This window comes from Tursiops truncatus, chromosome 6 (assembly GCF_011762595.2).
Source record: "Tursiops truncatus isolate mTurTru1 chromosome 6, mTurTru1.mat.Y, whole genome shotgun sequence".
Lineage (NCBI taxonomy): Eukaryota > Metazoa > Chordata > Mammalia > Artiodactyla > Delphinidae > Tursiops > Tursiops truncatus.
The window spans coordinates 26,461,784-26,481,760 of NC_047039.1; the positions used below are offsets into that span (position 1 = coordinate 26,461,784).

The window sequence follows — 19,977 nt, forward strand, 5'->3', positions numbered from 1 at the left end:
TGGCGCCTCCCTTACCTATTTGGAGCAGTCCCTCAGAGCTATCTGAGAGGCTACCTCCCAGGCTTGAAATCCTCAGAAAGTCTACCAAATAAAACATAATTCTCAACTTTTAGGTTGTGCACTTTTTCCAGTTGACAGGAGCCAGGATACACAAGAGTTTTTGCTGAAGAAAAAAAACACAAAGAAACCCCAAAAAACCCATGTAGTTGAATATCAAAAGATTACTAATCACAAAAACAGACATGTCAAGCTAATGATCTTAGTGCTTTTCTGTTTGGGAAGATACAAGAATCTGAGCTTATTGAAATTATTCCTTAGATATGCATCTCATCTATCTGGGTCCTGTATCCTGTTTTTCTCCGTCCTGAATTCCCCCCAAGGGGGGTGCTGCAGTGCCTAATGGCTTAATAGTGGGTAACATTTATGTTTACTGGGATGTCACAGGCAACACTTTTGGTCTGCAGAGTCATGACCCAGCATGAGGGATGCAGAGTAATGGGGGAGGGGGTGTGAGGCCAGTTCCACTGGTGGGCAGGAGGCCCCCTCCAGGAGGGCGCCCGTGGGACCTCGAGCAGGCCTGGACTTCCCCTAGTGCACCCCCAGGTCATGCTATACAGCCCTCCTGCCCCAGGTTGGCACTGCCCGTGTTGTCCCACGGACTGGGGTAGGACCCGGCTGGGCTTTTCCGGTAAGGCGGGCCAGACTCACTTTCAGTGTTCGGAGCGGGGATGGTTCCCGTGGTGACCACCACGAGTCGGTCCAAGAGTTTTGGGGTTTCCATCCGACAGCTGCACCCATCCTCCAGTTCCTTCATGGGGTGGGGGGTCGGCGCACGGGCACGGTGGACTGTGCCCGGAAGCGCTCATCCAGGTCCGGACCCTGGCCGCCCCGTGAGGCCAAGACTGAACGGGTCCAAAGCGGGTAAAGGCCAGGACGGAGAACATAGGGTGTAAAGGAGGCTGCGCCAGAGACCCGGGTGAGGCTCGGGTGAGGGGCGGGACTCAGAGTTGCGCGGCGATGTAGGTGGCGCCGGAGGGGCGGGGCTTAGAATGGGGGCGGCATTTAGAGTGGTCGCGGCGACGCCATCGACGCAGGCGGGGGCGGGGCCTCGTGGAAAAGGGCAGGGCTCAGGGATCTGGTGGTGACGTAGCCCAGGACAGCGGCGGCGGAACTCAGTGAGAGGTGGAGCTGAGAGTTCCGCTTGCAGGCGGGAGCTAGGCTCAAGGTTTAAGGCTTCTGGAGGCCCAGTAACTGATGAGGACCGGGCTCAGCGAGGGGCGGGGCTCAAGAACTGTGGCAGCAACAGAGCTACTGTCCGCGAGGGTGGGGGCTCAGTGAGGGCGGGGTTTAGAGCTCTCGCAGTGACAAAGCCGATGCCCCGGGCGCTCGGAAGGCCGGGCCCAGTGAGGGGAGGGGCTAAGGGCTCGGCAGCGTTCGTAGCCCACGCGTCCGGAAACGGCGCTCGAGTGAGGGATGTGGATTTAGAGCCCTCGAGGCGACGCAGCCGACGCTACGGACTGGGCCTATCGGCAAGGGGCGGGCTCAGTGAGGGCGGGGTTAGGGCTTAGCCGCGACGATGCCGGGGGCGGGGCTCACAGGGAAAGAGCGGGCGGTCGTCACAGGGGTCGACGGGCAGCGGCCGGACAGCCAGGCTGACTGACGGCGGCAGGGGGACTGGCCGGGTCAGCTGGGTGCACGGCGTGCCGCCGCCATGACAGGTGAGAGCGGTCCGGGGTCGTGCCTGCCATACAGGGACGGGCGCGCGGCCATGGTGGCCCATAGGGTCCGGGTGTCCCGATGCCACACCGGGGGCCGCTCCTCGCGGCGGCGAGTGACCTTGCCCGTGACTAAGTGTCCTGTCGACGAGACGACGGTAGGCCGGCTCGCGGCCCGGGGCCGGGTTCTTGGGGGGCGAGGCCACTCCGGGTCCCGGAGGGTTCTTGGGGGCGGGGGCCATGGACAAGCCCTGGAGAGTTCTGTTGGGCAAGGCCACGTCATGCCCTGGAGGCTTCTGAGCGTTGGGGGCCCCACCTTGGAGGGGTCTGGACGGCGAGGCCAGGTGAGGCCCTAGAGGGTTCTGGGGGACAGAGGCTGGTCCTGGGATGGTTCTGAGGCCAGGTCAGGCCATGGAAGAAGGTTCTAGTGGGTGGGGGCCACGTCGTGGGTGGTTCCGGGAGGGCAGCGGCCAGTGCACGTCTGTAGGTGGGTAGATGCTGCATGGGCGGGTGGGGGAGGTAGGGTTGAGGCCTGACAGTGGGAGGTGAAAATAAAAATGATTCTACTGTGCTTCTATCAGGAAATATAGACACTCCGTCCTCACAGCTACCTGAGAAGAATGCCCAACAGGTGGTGCATACCTGGGCAGTGTGTGGTACCCATGGGACTCTGTGGTGCCTCCCAGTCTGCACCCCTTGCCCAGCGACAGGCCCAGGGGAATTGTGGATACCGACTCGGTCCCCGAAGGCTTTGTGCTCCATACTGAACTGCCCCAGTCCCTCCTTCTTTTCCCTGGATGGGTTCTCCAGCCCAGTCATCCGCCAAGGACCTCTCTGGAGTGGGGACCTGCCCACCACCTTCCTGACCCTAACTGAGCAGGGTGACCCTTCCCTATGGACCTTTCCCTGTAGGAGAAGCTCCATGAGAGAGACAGGCTGGTGACAGAGCCCATGACAGCATGGTCAGGCTGCTTCATGAGGTAGAAGTTACCTAGGGGTGGCCCATGGGGCCAGGAAGGCCCCAGAAGTCCCTGTTCTCTCCCCAGAACTCACTGGAGTTCCAGCCTGAGTCCTGCACACAAATAGGATTTCATGGGCAGGAACCTGGTGATTTCCAGGACACCAGTGTCCCAGCCTTAGCCAGAAGAGACCCCAGCTGCTGTGCATTCCCGTCATCTCTCTGAATTCTTTTTATCTGTGGCTGCTGTTTCTGAGTAGAGTTGACCCTTTGAGGTTTCAAATGTGAGGATCCATTTATATGTGGACTTTTTTCGATACATACTATAGTACTACATGACCTCAGGTTGGCTGAATCCTTGGATGCAAAATTATGGATATGGAGGGCTGACTGTAAAGTAATGTGTGGATTTTCGACTGCTCAGGGATCTGCGCCCCCAACCACTGCATTGTTCCAGGGTCTGTTGTACCTATTGTGCACCTGGTCTTGCATCAGGTGCTTCTCATTGAGAACCGCTGTATGGGGAAAAGTGGAATATCTCTATGTGTGGATGAGGAAATAAAGTGTCAGGTTGGGCAGGTGCCCCAGACTGCTAGGGCAGTCAGTGGCAGAGCCAGGACTAGACCCTGCCCAGGCCCATCAATCCCCTTTCTCCCTGCCATCTCTGTGTCCTGGGCCTCTAGAGACCTCTTCCCTCAGAGCCCTTCATTTTTGGTATGGGGAACTGGGGCCCAGAGAGCACAGGCCTGGGAGGGTCAAATGGGCAGGCTTGCAAGGCTGCGGGCCTCAAGTTCTGGCTCACTGTCTCCATGCACCAACAGGAAACTGTCTTGTGTTGGTTCTGGGGCCTCTACAAAGGGTTGCAGAGGGAGTGTGTGGGGCCTGATGCGTCTGCTCAGGGCCAGCACTGGCCGAGTGTCACTGCAGCAATTGCTGTTGCTGCAGAACCAGTCCCTGCCTTGTGGTGTGCTGGGGAGTGTGCCATCTCAACTCCATGCCTGAGGCCAGGTTGGGCACTGGGACAGGAGGGGATTCTGGGAGATTCAATTTGGGAGGGGAGGTTGCGGTCCAAGCATCTGGACTTTGGTTTGGGTGGGGCGGCAGGGGAGCTCAGGAAGGTCTCTTGGCGGGAGGGCAGTCAGCGTGAGTTAGCCAGGCGGAAACCACAGGGACAGGTATTCTTGTGCCAAGGGCGGGAATCCTGGGCAGTACACTGCAGTTGGGGGTTGCTGTGCAGGAATGGCTCAGGGGCCTGGGAGGCCCGGTGAGGGCAAGTGAGGCCAGCTCCCACAGGGCCTCTATTGCCAAGCCAGGCTAACAGGTTGGTGGGTGGGCGGCGGTGTCCATGGTTGTGGTGCTGCCAGGAGGGCAAGATGATGGGGGAGGTAGGGCTTAGCAGAGGTTGCTGGTGAAGGTCTGGTGAATTTTATGCCAGAGCATTCCTCTTCCTTTGTCCTGTAAAAACTGTCTGGGACTGTTTATCAGCACTTGGGACCAAAGTGGTTTCCTTTCTTGTGCTTTCTCATGCCTCTGAATGGCTGCTTGGGTGTGGTTGGTGTGCGCAGCGCACAGCAGAGCCCAGAGCTTTGGCCCCCAGGCTATTCCATCGTGCCTGGCAGCTGCAGGCAATGGAGGCCCCACCTGGCTAGCAGCCTGCAGGGTAGGAGGAGCCACTGCAAGATGCTGGCCAGCATCCACTGACAGCCCTTGCCCTTGAGCCTTGGACCTACGTCCATTCATTCCCAAACTCTTTAGTGAGTGCTTAGTGTGTGCTGGCACTATGCACACGTGCACACACTGGTAGTGCTGGGCAAGACAGCCTATGGCTTGGCCAGGAACAGACATGATGCAGCTAATTGCATAGTTAATTAGTAGGTTGATTAGAGAGGCAGAAAATTTAGATGTCAAGAATTGGCCCCAACACTGTGCTGTGCCTGGGTCCTGACCTCGATACATCACTCCCTAGCTGGTTGAGGTCTTAGGCAGGTCTTAGATAAGCCTACTCGTTGTGCTTCAGTTTCTTCTTCTGAAAATAGGGGTGGTAGTCATGCTTGTGTAGCAGAGCTGATGGAAGAATGACGATTATCTGTATGCCTAGAGCCCACAGAATGCCCAAGCTTGGGGCACACTCCATGAACTATGGCCAATATTAACTTTTTAATCAGAGAGGTTGTAGGTGCTGAAGCCAGGTGGCCAGGAGGGTCCGGCCGTGTGGTGGTGGCAGGTCTCTCTGCATTCCTTGTCCATGGCTTCTTCACCAAGTTGGAGCTGCTGACAAGTCCATTTTCAAGGTTGACTTTCAGAGGCTCGGAGAATCAGAAGATAGAAATTCATATTCTGGGGGAGAAAAGACCATCCAGGAGGAGGAGAGAGAAAGACAGTCTGTTGAGTTGGCCCCATGGAAGAAATCAGGGAAGGGGCCCCACTTGTTCCGCCTCAATGACCCTATTTTAAAAAGATCAACATTATTGAGGTAGTATTTACTTACAAATACACTCATTTTTAATGAATAATTATATAAGTTTGACTAATGAATGCACCCATGGAACAACCAGCCCAGGCCTAATCAAGACAGAACATTTCTATCACTCTAGAAAGTTCCTTCATGCTCCTTTCCAGGGAACCCCACCCAATCCAAGAATTCATCTGCTTTCTGTGACTCTCATTGTCCTTCTTTAAAATTCAGCTACGGAATTTCCAAATAGGATTTCTTTTTAATTAATAGATTTTATTTTTAAAACATATTTAGTTTTTAGAAAATTGAGCAGATAGCACAGAGGGTCCCCACACCCCATTTCCTGTATTATTAACATCTTGCATTTGTGTGGTATGTTTGTTGCACTTAATGAACCAATATTGATAGAATATTAATAACTTCAGGTATTACTAACTAAAGTTCTTGTGTTGTATATTACATGAGTTTTGAAGAATTCATAATGTCCTGTGTCCACCGTTACAGTATCATACAAGTAGTTTTACCTGGCTAAAAATCTGTGCTCTACATATTTATCCCTCCCTCTTCCCTAACCCTTGGCAACCACTGATCTTCTGACTGTTCTCCACAGTTTTGCATTTTCTGGAATATCATATACTTGGGATCATATAGTATATAGCCTTTTCAAATTGGCTTCTTTAACCTTTAGCAAAATGCATTTAAGTTTCCTCCATGTCTTTTTGTGACTTCATAGGTCTTTTTGTGACTTCATAGGTCCTTTTATCACTGAATTATATTCCATTGTAACTTACTAAACTGAACCACAGTTTAACATATTATCCATTCACCTTTATATGTATGTATGTGGTAAAATATACAGAACATAAAATTTACCATTTTAACCATTTCAGTGGCATTACATACATGCACGATGTTGTGAAGCTGTCACCACTATGCATTTCCAGAACTTTTCATCATCCCAAAGAGAAACTCTGTGCCCATTAAACAATAACTCCCCTTTCTCCCCTACCTTCAGCTTCTGGTAATCACTATTCTACTTTCTGTCTTTAGAATTTGCTTATTCTAGATAGTTCATGTAAGTGGAATCATACAACGTTTGTCCTCTTGTGTCTGACTTATTTCACTTAGCATAATGTTTTCACAGTCATCCATGTTGTCAAATCCATGTACTAAAATTCTGTCCCTTTTACGGTTGTATAATATTCCATTGTATATATACCACATTTTGTCTCTCTATTCATCTGTCTGTGGACACTTGGGTTGTTTTTACCTTTTGGCTTTTGTGAATAATGCTAGTCTGAACTTGGTGTGCACATACCTGTTTGAGTCTCTGCTTTCAGTTCTTTTGAGGAATGAAATTGCTGAAGTATTTGTTTAACTTTTTGAGGAATAGCTATACTGTTTTCCATGGTGGCCATACCATTTTACATGCCCACCAGTAATGCATGAGAGTTCCAATTTCTCCTCATCCTCATATTCATATTCCCTCTCTCTCCATGTATTTATTTTACCTTAATGTGTATGAAGTGGTATCTCATTGTAGTTTGATTTGCATTTCCCTAATGACTAGTGTTGTTGAGCATCTTTTCATATGCTTAGTAGTCATTTGTACATCTTCTTTGGAGAAATATCTATGCAAGTCTTTTGCTCATTTTTGTATTGGTTACTTTATAGGATTTTTTGTTGTTGCGTTATAGGAGTTCTTTTTATCTCCTCTCTCTGTATATATTAATGCCTAATCAGATACATGCTTTGCAAATACTTCTCCCATTCTGTGGGTTGTCTTCACTCTTTTTTTTCCCACTCAAAGTAGGGTTTATTTCTGGACTTTCTAGTCTATTACATTGTTCTATATGTCTGTCCTTATGTTGGTACCACAGTTTTGATTCTTGTAGCTTTGTGGTAAATTTTGAAATCAGGAAGTATGAGTCATCCACCTTCTTTCCTTTTACAGGATAGTTTTGGCCATAAAAGTCCTTTGAGATTCCATTTGAATTTTAGGATGAAAAACAAAAAACATTTATTGGGGTTTGGATAGGGATTACACTGAATTCCTAGATCACTTTGGGTAGTATTGTCATCCTCACAATATTAAATCTTCCAACCCATGAACATGGGATGTGTCTTTCCATTTATTTGTGTCTTTTAAAATTTCTTTCAGCAATGTTTTGTAGATTCAGTGTCCAAGTCTTCCACATCCTTGGGTAAATTTATTTCTAAGTATTTTATTCCTTTTTTTAAGTTTTTAAATTGACATATAGTTAATTTGCAGTGTGTGTTAGTTTCAAGTGTACAGCAAAGTGATTTAGTTATACATATGTACATACATACATACATATATATATGTGTATATATATATATATATTTTTTTTTTTTTTTTTTTTGCCATACGCGGGCCTCACTGCTGTGGCGTCTCCCGTTGCGGAGCACAGGCTCCGGACGCGCAGGCTCAGCGGCCATGGCTCACGGGCCCAGCCGCTCCGCGGCACATGGGATCCTCCCGCACCGGGGCACGAACCTGTGTCCCCTGCTTCGGCAGGCGTCCTCTCAAGCACTGCGCCACCAGGGAAGCCCCCTACATATATATTTTTTCAGATTCTTTTACGTTATTCGTTGTTACACGATATTGAGTATAGTTTCCTGTGCTATGCAGTGGGTCCTTGTTGTTTATCTGTTTTATATTTGGTAGTGTGTATATGTTAATCCCAGACTCCTAATTTATCTCCCCCATTCCCTTTGCTAACCACAAGTTTTCTATGTCTGTGAGTCTATTTCTGTGTTGTAAATAAGCTCATTTGTGTCATTTTTTTAGATTCCACATATAACTGTGATATCATATGGTATTTGTCTTTCTCTGACTTACTTCACTTAATATGATAATTTCTAGGTCCAACCATATTGCTGCAAATGGCATTATTTCATTCTTTTTATGGTTGAGTAATATTGTATTGTGTATGTATATATACCACATCTTCTTTATTCATTCATCTGTCAGTGGACATTTAGCTTGCTTCCATGTCTTGGCTTTTGTAAATAGTGCTGCTATGAACATTGGGTTGCAAACTAGAGTTTTCTCCAGATACATGCTCAGGAGTAGGATTGCAGGATCATGTGGTAACTTTATTTTTAGAGTTTGAGAAGGGTTGGTATTAGTTCTTTAAATGTTTGGTAGAATTCACCAGTGAAGCCATCTGATTCTGGGCTTTTATTTGTTGAGACCATTTTAACTACTGATTGAATCTCCTTATTAGTAATAAGTCCTTTCAGATTTTCTGTTTCTTCATCATTCAGCTTCGGTAGATTGTGTGTTTTTAGGAATTTGTCCATTTTATCTAGGTTGTCCAATTTGTTGGTATAAATGTCCACAGTATTCTTTTATAATCCTTTTTATTTCTGTAAAATTCATAGTAATATTTCTGATATTAGTAATTTGAATCTCCTCTCTTTTTTTCTTTGTTAATCTAGCTAAAGGTTTGCCAATTTTGTTGATTTTTCTGGAACCAACTTTTGGTTTTGTTTTTCTATTGTTTTTCTATTCATTTATCTTCACTCTAATCTTTATCATTTCCATCCTTCTACGAGCTTTGGGTTTAGTCTACTTTTCCTTTTCTAGTTCCTTAAGATGTAACATTAGGTTATTGATTTGAGATCTTCTATTTTAGTATGTACATTTATAGCTGTAAATTTTCCTCTCAGTACTGCTTTCACTGCATCCCTTAAATTTCGGTATGCTGTATTTTTATTTTCATTTTTCTCAAGGTATTTTATGATTTCTCTTGTGATTTTCTCTTTGATGCATTTGTTGTTTAATGTCCACATAATTGTGAATTTTCCAGTTTTCCTACTGTTATTGATTTCTAGCTTTATTCCATGTGATCAGAAAAGATCCTTTTATTATGTCAACCCTTTAAAATATATTAAGACACATTTTGTGGTTAACTGTGTTTTGTGGTCTGTTTTGGGTAATGTTCCCTGTGCACTTGAGAAGAGTGTATATTCTGCTACTGTTGGGTGGAGTGTTGTGTCTATGTCTGTTAGGTATCATTAGTTTATGGGGCTGTTCACATCCTCTATTGCCTTATTGATATTCTGTCTGGTTATTCTATTATTGAAAGTGGTCTGTTGAAGTCTCCAGCTATTATCGTAAAGCTTTCTAGTTCTCCCTTCAATTCTGCCAATGTTTGCTTTAAATATTTTGGGGCTCTGATATTTGGTACATGTATGTTCTAACTTCTTGGTGATTGATTACTTTATTAATATATAATGTACTTCTTTGTCTCATAACAGCTTTTGCCTTAAAGTCTGTTTTTTCTCATATTAGTATAGCAATGTAAATTCTCTTTTGGTTACTATTTGTATGGAATATCTTGTTCCATTCTTTCACCTTCAACCTTTTTCTGTCTTTAGACCTAAAGTGAGTCTTTTGAATATGGTATATAGTTAAATCATGTTTTTTAAATCCTGAGAGGAAAAAAATTCTGTTTCTCTTCTACTCTTACATACAACGCTTATATTTCTCAATACTTCTGACACTTCTGGTTATGGAATGTGTGGGTTTTTCCCCCTACCAAGCAATTTTCCAGTTCTTTGGTGGACACCAACTGGGAGTCCTATAATTTAATTCAATTCTGACACCATCTATCCAGAGATAGTGTCAGATCCCATGGGTTAACTTTAGGCTCAGTCCTACGAGATTGCCCCCACTTGAGATGCCAATAATGAATCCAGGTTGTCACCTGTGCTTCTAACTGACTGGCTATAAATCAGAGTTCCCATGACCCTCTCCTTGTGACCCTATTTGCTAGAATAGTTCACAGAACTCAGGAAAACACTATTTCCAGTTTGTTACAAAGGGTATTTCAAGGATACAAATGAGCATCCGGATGGAAAAGATGCATAGGGCAAAGCATGTGAGAAGCAAAGCATGGAAGCTCCATGCTCCTCCCAGACAGGCCATCCTCTCAGCACCTCCACATATTCAGTAACTTAGAGTGCTCCAAACCCCATTTTTGGGGGGTTTTATGCAGGCTTCCTTAGGTAGGAATGACTTATTAAATCATTGACTACTGGTGATTGATTGAACCTCCAGCCCCTCTCCCCTCCTCAGACATTGCAGGGGGAAGTGAGATGGGGAGGACTAAAAGTTCCACCCCTCGAATTACGTGGTCGGTTCCACTCGTAATCAGCTCCCACCCTGTGGTTATTTAGGGGCTTTCCCAAAATCACCTCATTAATACAAAGTCAGATGAGGTTGGAAGGGGCTTGTTATGAGTAACAAAAGATATCCTTCCACCTTCACAGCTCTCATCACTTAGGAAATTACTTGGGTTTTAGAAACTGTGTGCCAGGAATTGGGACAAAGATCAAATATATATTTCTTATTATAAATCATGATACTACAAATCCACTTTGCTAATCTAAGTCTTTTGATTAGAGAGTATAATCCATTTACATTTAAAGTAATTACCGGTAAGGGATAACTTGTTTCTGCCTTTTTGCTATTTGTTTTCTGTATGTCTCATAGCTTTTTTTCCTTCATTTCTTCCCGTCTTTTGTGTTGATTTTCTGTAGTAACACATTTTGATTTCCTTTTGTGTGTATTCTATGGACATTTTCTTTGTGGTTACCATGAGGATTATACATAATACCCTAAAGTTACAGCTATCTAATTTGAATTGATACCAACTTAACCTCAGTCACATACAAAAACTCTCCTCCTATACAGCTCTGCCTACCCCCATCCCCTGGGTCCACCAGGAAACAGGACAAGCTGCCACAGGTAGGTAAGGTGGTGCACTTGTTCAGGCAGCTAGTGCTGCAGGAACTTGGGACCCTCCCTCAGAGATTCAGAGATTTCTTTGTCAATTACCCACCAACCTCTCCCCACCCCTTGCCTTTAAAGACTTGTCATTCTAAGGGACATTCTTAATGGGAAAGATAGTGCAACAGTGATGCTTTAATGGTGACTCTGAAAGAAAAAACAAAAGAAAAGGCATTCCCCAGCCTCCTGGGCAGCAAGCATGCTGGTCTGCTGTTGGTGTCAGCTTCTCAAGGCCTTGCAGATACACTGTGTCTGGTGGCCATGCCAGCACAGGCCACTCCAAACAACAACAGCGATTGTAGGAGCTTTGAGATTGGGCCTTCTCCAGGCTGCCCGTGCCCTTCCTCGGGCCTGGCTATTTCCAGAGGGCACTGAGGGGGCCCAACAGACAGCAGATTCTTCGCCCTTCTGAGTTTTTTTGCAATAAGCTCTCAGGCATAAAAGATAGGAGCCAGAGGCTCTGCTCTGCTTTTGAGCAGTCTGAACCTTTATCACTGCACCCACCCACCCCACTTTCTGGCAAGGGTGTTGGCGTGACATGGGGGAACTCTGGGCTATTCGTGAGCTGGGATGTCAGCAGTTGTCCAGATGCTTACAGCTGGTACACCTCTCGGTGGGCATGGGGACCTTGCTGCGAGGGGTCCCTGCCATGGCTGCATCATGGTGTGTGGGTCTCGCCACCCCCTTTTTGGGCTGAGCTGGCTCATTCCCTCTGTGTTGTATGCTTCTGTTTCAGAGCAGACCTACTGTGACCGCCTGGTCCAGGACATGCCTTTCCTCACAGGCCTTGGGCGCCTGAGTGAGCAGCAGGTGGATAGGATTATCCTCCAGCTGAACCGCTACTACCCCCAGATACTCAGCAACAAGGATGCAGAAAAGGTGCCAAGGAACCTGAGGCTGCTTTCCCATCCCTTTCCTCTCTGGGCTGGGAGAAGCGGGGGGCAGGACAGCTTGGAGGTGAAAACCTGTCTCCTTAGGGTGACCTTGGGCCCAGAACATCAGCTCTTTGAGCCCTAGTCTCTTTATATGTCATCAGGCCTTCTGGCCCCTTCCAGAATGCTGGGAGGATCACAGGAGACATGTGATAACATGCCACAACATGAGACAAACCTGGGAGGGGGAACAAGGGGAGTGCTGGGGTGGGAGGGGATCAGGGATACCAGACAGGCCCTACCCAGTGCCATAGGGCTCTTCACTCTGAATCTTCCAAAAGTTCAAAGTGGGCAAACGTTTTGGGTGTAATCTGGCCCATCCTATTCAGGGACACTGGGTGAGAGTGGGTGCTCCTTGCTCGCCCCACCCACTTCTCTGGCTCCCCCATGGGGCTGGGGGTGGGTGCTAGAGACCAGCCGAGGCTTTGGGGTGCAGGACCTGCCTCCCATCTGGGTGACTGAGCGAGCTCTTCTCCTCTTGGACCTGAGCTTCCTGCCTTGGCACAGGGTAACAGTTTCACGTGCAGAACTATTTGGAGGGTTGGGGTCTCTCCTAGGGACAGGTGAGATTGATCCTCAACAGAACTAGAATCAACACGGACCCTGCTACTGGCCCAGATGCTTCTTAAGTTACAGAAGTAGTACAGTGAGTTAAAAAGTAGGGGCTCAAATTTATATCTTGTAATTAAAAGTCGAATACACATTCATTGTAAAAAAACAATTTGAAAAGCTCATATGTTTACATGAGAAAAAGGAAACTCCTCCACACACAAAACTACAGTTCCTTTCCTCATAGGTACCCATGGCTTCTGCTGCACATCTGCCTTTGCTTTGCAGTTTCTGTACCTTTGTGGTTTGACTCTAGTTCCTTGTAGCATGGTACACCACCACCAGGTGGCAGCACCGAGCCATGGCCTCCAGGTTCTGGGGGTCAATGCCAAGTACCCTGTCCATTGACCTTTACAACCACATATTTTTCAGTCAACCACATCAAAAAAGCCACCTTTTTTTCTCCTTAACCCTTGATTTATTTTTTAAAACTTGAATCACATTCCTGTAGAGTGTAAACTAGAAATTATCATTACCTCAGAGATTCCCTGTAATGACCCTACCATGTGGGTTTATTATTCCCTTTTTACAAATGGGAAAACCAAGTCAGCAAGCCACTAAGTTTCCACACTTGGAATAATGTCACCGCCATCTTTCTTGCTGACGTGTCCTGGCCTCCAGTGGGAGTGCAAGGCTTAGTGGCCATGCAGCACAGTCTTGGGTGCCACATGGGAGTGCATGAGGCTGTGGTAGCAATTGCTACCTCCCCGTGCATGTTCCAAGCACCTAGATGGTATCACAGCCATTGAGGAAGCTGGGGCTGGGTGCTGAGCCCAGAGTGCTCCAGCCTGACCTTGTCTTGTGCCCCTTCCTCCTCCAGTTCCGGAACCCCAAGGTATCTCTGCGAGTGCGTCTCTGCGACCTCTTGGGCCACCTGCAGCGGAGCGGTGAGCGGGACTGCCAGGAGTTCTACCGGGCCCTGTACATCCATGCCCAGCCTCTGCACAGCTGCCTGCCCAGCCGGCACGCCCTGCGTAAGTGCGTGTCCCAGTCCCCAGGCCTCGGCATCTTCTGGTTCGGCCCTTCACCAGAGACTGCCCTCTGGTTGCATCTTGTATGGCCCTCAGAGTATTTCAGACAATATAGATGTTTCTGTCTCCACGTCTCCCTCTCTCTGTCTCTGTCTCTCTGTCCCTCTGTCTCCCTTTTTCTTGTGCCAGTTTTTACACAAAAGGTAGCATCTCTTGCATGCAGCTCTGCCCTTCCCTCTGTAATCTAATGAATCTGGGAACCCTTACACTTCTGATCAGAAATAGCTCACGGCTGTAGGCTGTACCGGCCTTGAGTGAACTGACCCCCCCAACCCCCACGACGCAGGTTGTGTCCACTTTCGCCCAGGTAGATCCTCATGGCATGGCTGTTTCTGTAGAACAGTTTCTGACACAGATGGCTGGTCCAAGACACATGTGTTTTGGTTTAGAGGGTCTGGCCTGTGGGCCCGGGAGGCTTGTGAGCCCCGATGGGTCCTCTGAGCTGCCAGGTTGGGTGCAGGGAAGGTACAAGCGAGGATGGCAGCTCAGTTCTGAGGCCTCTGCACCCAGGTCCCCAGGAGGAGTGGCTACTGTCCCTCAGTCCTCGGATGAGAGGCTGGAGGCCAGGAGGGAAGAGGTGGCTCGCCTCAGCCCACTCGGCTGGACCTGGGGCTAGTGTCCCTGCCCCCAAGGACAGGCTGGCAGGACTGGGCCCTGAGCTCCAGCATGGGACGGTCCTGTCACCACAGGTCAGGACCACACAGCCTGCCTGGAGTCAAGTACCTACCAGGGTGCCCTCAGGGCTGTCTGGCAGCTGGCTGGTTAGGGGGAGCCCCAGTGGGGTCTGGGGAAAGGGAAAGAGCGCCCTGCCCTCACATCAACATCATCAGACTTCGGACAGGCAGGTGTTTGCGCTGTGTTTGGTGCCTTGTGGTTGCCAGGGAACAATGAACCCCCTACTCCATGGTCCTCAAGTTCTCATGAAGTGGACAAAAGGAGAAGACACAAAACTGTGCAGGGTTCCCTGTCTGGCGCTGACTTACCCCAAACACAGCCTGGAGGGCTTAGCACCGGCACAACCTGAGGGGCCTGGGTGGTCTGGGGGAGGGGGCTCGACAGCCCCCTTGGTTTCCCGAGGGCGGGGCAACCACCTTACCCTCTGGCCCACCCATGACTAACTGCACCCTGTGATTTTGTTTCCAGAGAACTCAGATTGCACAGAGCTAGACTCGGGCACCGCAGGCCGTGAGCTCAGTGACAGGGGTAACCGCCTCCCATGTCCCTTCTCTCTGTTCCCCACCCAAGGCTCCATCTCTGCCTTGGGGGCTTCTCCATTCCAAGTCGGGTTCCGTTCCTGGCTTCCTGTTGGACAGACCCCCTCAGGGTGCTCACTGGGTGTGTCCCTGCCCAGCTGACCCCAGCACAGGGTGTGAGCCTGTCCCTCGAGGCCTCTGGACCCCTCCCACCCTCCTGGGCTTGGGGAGCTGCTCACGTGCATTTCTCCCCAGGACCCGTGGCCTTCCTGACCTGTCTCGGCCTGGCCGCAGGGCTGGCACTCCTCGTCTACTGCTGCCCCCCAGGTGGGTGCTGCCTGGCCAAGCCTCAGCCCAGTCCTCTCCAGACCATGGGGCAGAGCCCTGCCGGATGGACGGAGGCCTACACCTGAGGCCCCCTACTTGTGGCCCAGCGTGGCAGTCCTGCGGTTCCTTTCCTGCCTTGCTGACCTTGTCAAGGTCCTGTGTGGGGAGCCAGTGCCAAGCAGGCCCACTCGGCATGGGGACCCCACATCACTCAGGTGTGGGGCTGGCGGTGCCATGAGGCTGAGAGAAGGCGCCTTCTCGATGGGTTCTGAGACCCCCTTGTCTTCCAGACCCCAAGGTGCTGCCAGGGGCCAGGCGTGTCCTGGGCTTCTCCCCTGTCATCGTCGACAGGCACGTCAGCCGCTTCCTGCTGGCCTTCCTCACAGATGACCTGGGGGGGCTCTGACCGATCCCCTCCCTGCCCACCTTGGCTGCTTGCTGCCCTGGGGCTGGCTGATTTTTCTAAGTGTTTATTTCTCACTGTGTATAACTTATGTAACCAGCACTTTACCTTCACTGTACAAAGGTGCTCAACAATATTAAATGTTTGAGTCTTATCCCTTCTCTCAGGAGTGTTTTCTAGATGATTCCAACACAAGACATGACAGCATGTGTAACTGGGGCTGACCCTGTGGGCTCTTGGCTTCCCGAGTCCAACCCAAGACCCAGGTCCTGCTCAGGCCGCCTTCTCAGACCCCTGTGGGCCTGGGCCTCACCCCTCCATGTGGGCTACCTGCCCCAGATGACCCCTGCTGTGTCCCCCAGTGCCCACCTCCAGATATCCCCTGCCATGTGTTCCCCTTCCCTCCCTCCCTGGCCACCTTCCACTACTTCTCTCCAGAACTCCCTACCTTGAACCCCTCCTGCCATCCCCTGCCTGGGTGTTGTTGGTCCCCACACCTGCCCCTGCCCATCTTCCCTCCTTCCCCAGCCCTCAGCCTCAGGTGGTGAGGATGAGGATGGACAGGGCGCACTGGGCTGCTCTGTTACCCGAGCCCTGGGCCATGGAGGGGCGCCAACCAAATGCCTCATGATACCTAGTGCCAGCATGTGTTAATTTGATTCCTTTTAGCAGCCCCAGGAGGTGGGCTGCTGTCCCTGCTTTCCTGATGAAGAATCTAAGACTGAAAGGAGAGATCACTCAGCCAGGAAAGGGGGGGGACCCAGTGCATGAGGGGCTCCACCACCATCTTCATTCCCTTCCTGTGACATGTCCCAAGGAGATACCCCCTCCCCTATCATCCCCCTTGTCTCTGTCCAGTCACCAGAGCCAACACCCAGATCCTGGGCCCTGGAGGCCCCTCATACTACTACTATCTTGGAAATGGAGCCCCTCCCCCCGGGAGGTGATGACCCGCGCTTGGCGGGTCTGGGGAGGGTTCAGTTGACACAGATATGGTCAGAGCCTAGAAATGAACACAAAGTCTTGTCCCTGATCCCAGGTGGAGAGGAGGTTGAGACAGAAAAAAAAGAGTCCACAAAAACTTCTAGAACTTTTAGAGGTGAAAAATGTAATTGTGCCATCTGAAGTCTTGGGCTCTGGCTCCTCACGCCCTCCCCCAACAGCCTGGGGTTTGGCCATACCCAGCACCTTGTCCTCAGAGCTGAGCCCCTGTATTTGTCTTGGGGACATGGGCCTGTCCCCTTGACCAGGGTGTTTGTACCTATTTGTCTCACCTGCCAGCCTCCGGCTCAGGATCTTGTCATGGGAATGTCCCTCGTGGACGCAAGAGGGTGAGTGTACACGTCCAAGAGTGTGCTCTGCCTTTGGCTCTGGGGGCCCTGTGAGCCACGTCCCCAGTGCCTACTACCCTCCTGCAGGCTGTGGTTGTCTGGCACCTGTCTTTTATGTGGACCCCTGTCACCACCCTCATTACTGATGAGGGAGCGGAAGCTCAGAGCCCAGGACCACACAGCTGCCAAGAGTGCCCTCCCCACACACGTACACATGCACACACAGGCATACAAACATACATGCACACATACACGAAAAGTGTGCACATGTACACGTGCACAGTGCTCAGATACACACATGCACCGCACTAGGCGTGGGCTGCCAGGGCCTGGGCCTGGCCCCTGATGGGCTCCTCTCCCCATTGCCCCCACCCTGTCAGCTCGTCCCTCTCCAGCCTCTTTGGGGAAACAGAAGTATGTTTGTCAACCCAAGAATCATCATGAGCTTGCATTTTCCATAGGGGGTTTCCGGAGGAACCCACAGCCTGACTCCAGGAACGACGCTACCATTGGGGCCCCAGGAGGGGTTCCACTCCCAGGTTTTAGTCTCTCAGAGCATGTGGGAAGGAAACAAGATGGGAGGCAGAGGAATCAGCTTCAGGACATGGTCTCTGGCTGATTCATTCAGCCAGCTCGTGAGCTAGTTCACTCATTTGCATGCCCAGCCATTAAAGTGAGGGCCAGGGCAAGGGAGAGCCAGGCATAGGAGCTCTCCTTTCTGCCCTGAAGCCTGGGACAGTGCAGCTTCCCACTCGCTCCTCCATCTCTGCACTGCAGGCTGTGGGTGTGTGTCTCCGAATTCTGAGCCTTAGTTTACCCATCTGTAAAAAGGGACACAACCTTGGGACCTGTCCTTGAGCATGGATATCCTGAGCTGGATAGCACTGTTCCAAGTACTGTTCTCTGGAAATTGCTTCATGAATTTACCACTTTGCTGGAAGGCATAGCTAATGCATGTTCTCTCTGGGACAGACTCCCATTGGGTGAAAGGAGTGCAGTTGTCTGTGCTCAGTGGGGAGGACACAGGTGCCACCCTGAGCTGAATGGGCTGAACGGATCCCCCAATGGCTGCGCACCACGTGAAGGTTCCTCTTGATCTTGTTCAGGGTCCAGGGTTAGGGATGCTGTGAACGTGCCCACTCCCTCCCAGCCTCCTCAGGGCTGTGAATGTGCACCGCACTCCAGGTCTCTTGCAGACAGTTCCCCATGTAAACTGGCCCTTATTGCTGCAGAGACACTGGAGGCCACCTTCCTGATTGGCCAGCCAGACCAGGGGACTAGTCCCTGCACCTGCTCCAGACTCTGAGCTCAGAAGGTGGCAGGGGTTCTTGAGGTCAGCAGACCCCTGAGGCCCAGCCCAGCATGTCCTGTCCAGTCTGTAGCCCCTCCATCCATTGTGAGCAAGCAGGATTCTGATTCTGAGGGTAATTGCTTCCTGGGCAGATGCCTGGGGTATTCTTGTTTTTTGGTTTTTGTTTTTGTTTCTTGCGGTACGCGGATCTCTCACCGTTGTGGCCTCTCCCGTTGCGGAGCACAGGCTCCGGATGCGCAGGCTCAGCAGCCATGGCTCACGGGCCCAGCCGCTCCGCAGCATGTGGGATCTTCCCGGACCGGGGCACGAACCCGTGTCCCCTGCATCGGCAGGCGGACTCTCAACCACTGCGCCACCAGGGAAGCCCGCCTGGGGTATTCTTGATGCTTGTCCTGCTCTCTGACAGACACGCTTGGGTAACAGTGACACATGCCCGGTGAAAGTGACAGACACAACTAGGTAAAGGGCACTACTGGGTGAAGGTGACAGACGCCTGACTGTAGGTGATAGAGACATCTGGGTAAAAGTAAATGAGGCCACTGTGTGAAGGGTGCAGGCAGAGCAAACACTGAATAAGCCAGTGCCTTGATCTCAGCCTTCCAACCCCCTGAAATAAATGTTTATACAGCACCCAGTCTGTGGCCTCTGTTATAGCAGCCCCGAACTAAGACAGCACCTTTGAGGGAACATCCCAGAGACAGGCCCCGCAGGCCTATGGCAGGGAAGTCCTGGGTACTGTCCACCCCCCGAGACCTGTGAGACCCTGTGGCAGGGTTCCATCCCCTGAGTGGGGGGCGGTGAGTGCCTGTCCCAGGTCTCAGGACCCGTCTGGTGAGCTGTGACAGTCCAGGACACCTATTCCCTTGGCTCGAGCTGGGCTACTTCTTGTGACTGCTGACTTTCTCCTTCCATCCATGACCTACCAAGGCCTTGCCCTGGAGGTCCGAAGCAGCCCCCGAGCTCAGGCTGTTCTTGGACCCTTTTGTGGATCCCTGCCTCAACGGCCCCTTCCTCGACTGTGCCTGGACTCCGTGCCTGCAGCTGAAGTCTGCGACAACAGCCCAGACCAGCAGCCAGGCCCGTCCACCATCTGCCTGCCCCTGGCTGGTTACTGCCATACAATGCCTGCACTCCTGGGCTGGGACTGAGGGAGGTAGAACAATGGGGCATCCATGTCTAGGCACAGTACCTCCCCGCATGAGGCCACGCCCTGCCAACCACCTTGTCAGTCAGTGACCATGACATGGAATGCATTAAGTCCATCAGGGTGTGAAAGACACCATGGGCCACAGTCTCCCCTGCTGGCCCCCTGACCCTTTGTCCCCCGTCCCCACCTCCATACCTCAACAACTGGAACTGCCCATGATCCATGCCTCTGCACCTTTGCACATGCTCTTCCCTCAGCAGGAACACTCTTTACTAACCATCCGCCCTCCACCCCCCCATCTACTCAACTGGGTCTTTGGTAAAATGCCATCTCCATCAGGAAAGTCCCCCAAAAACTCTAGTAAGAAAAGAGTAGTTCCTCATCCTGGCTATCACAGTGCTGGGATGACTGTCCCATCTCCAGTCTGCCTGGGGTGGGGAAGAACCCCCATGTGTAGGGAGAGGAATGAGGGAGGGTGTGAGGAGTATGGGAGGGACGGAAGTGATGCGGGCATTTGGGAGAAGTGTGTCTGTGAAGAAGGAGGTGTGTGTGTGAAGAGTAGTGGACCTGTGATGGAGGGAGTCAGGGCCCTAGATACTCTTGCCAGAGTGATGTGGTTCAGGCCGGGTGAGGTCACAGGCTGGTGTTTGTGGAACCAGAAATGCAACTGCAATTTGCACAATGCAGGGTTTCCCTCTGGGGAGAGGGCACAGGGTTCAGGTGTGGGTGCTGACACTGTTGGA

At 50.7% G+C, this 19,977-nt stretch overlaps 1 protein-coding gene across 10 annotated transcripts; it reads left to right on the forward strand.

The window, feature by feature from the left end:
• Positions 1-1,167: 1,167 nt before the first annotated feature.
• Positions 1,168-15,598, forward strand: CARD19 (caspase recruitment domain family member 19). 10 transcript variants are annotated; one of them, XR_012332440.1, is made up of 7 exons: positions 1,725-2,059; positions 10,854-10,907; positions 11,691-11,906; positions 13,311-13,468; positions 14,665-14,724; positions 14,970-15,041; positions 15,332-15,399. XR_012332440.1 is itself a non-coding variant. In XM_073805937.1 (7 exons), the coding sequence occupies exons 1-7, from the start codon at positions 1,769-1,771 to the stop codon at positions 15,445-15,447; spliced, it is 963 nt and encodes a 320-aa protein (XP_073662038.1). In that variant the 5' UTR covers positions 1,725-1,768; the 3' UTR covers positions 15,448-15,598. The 10 variants fall into 10 exon arrangements, 9 of the variants coding, with proteins under 9 accessions (XP_033713687.1, XP_073662038.1, XP_073662041.1 ...); XM_073805937.1 differs by having other exon boundaries at positions 13,311-13,464; positions 15,332-15,598; XM_073805941.1 differs by having other exon boundaries at positions 1,736-2,059; positions 11,691-11,828; positions 13,311-13,464; positions 15,332-15,598.
• Positions 15,599-19,977: the final 4,379 nt, after the last annotated feature.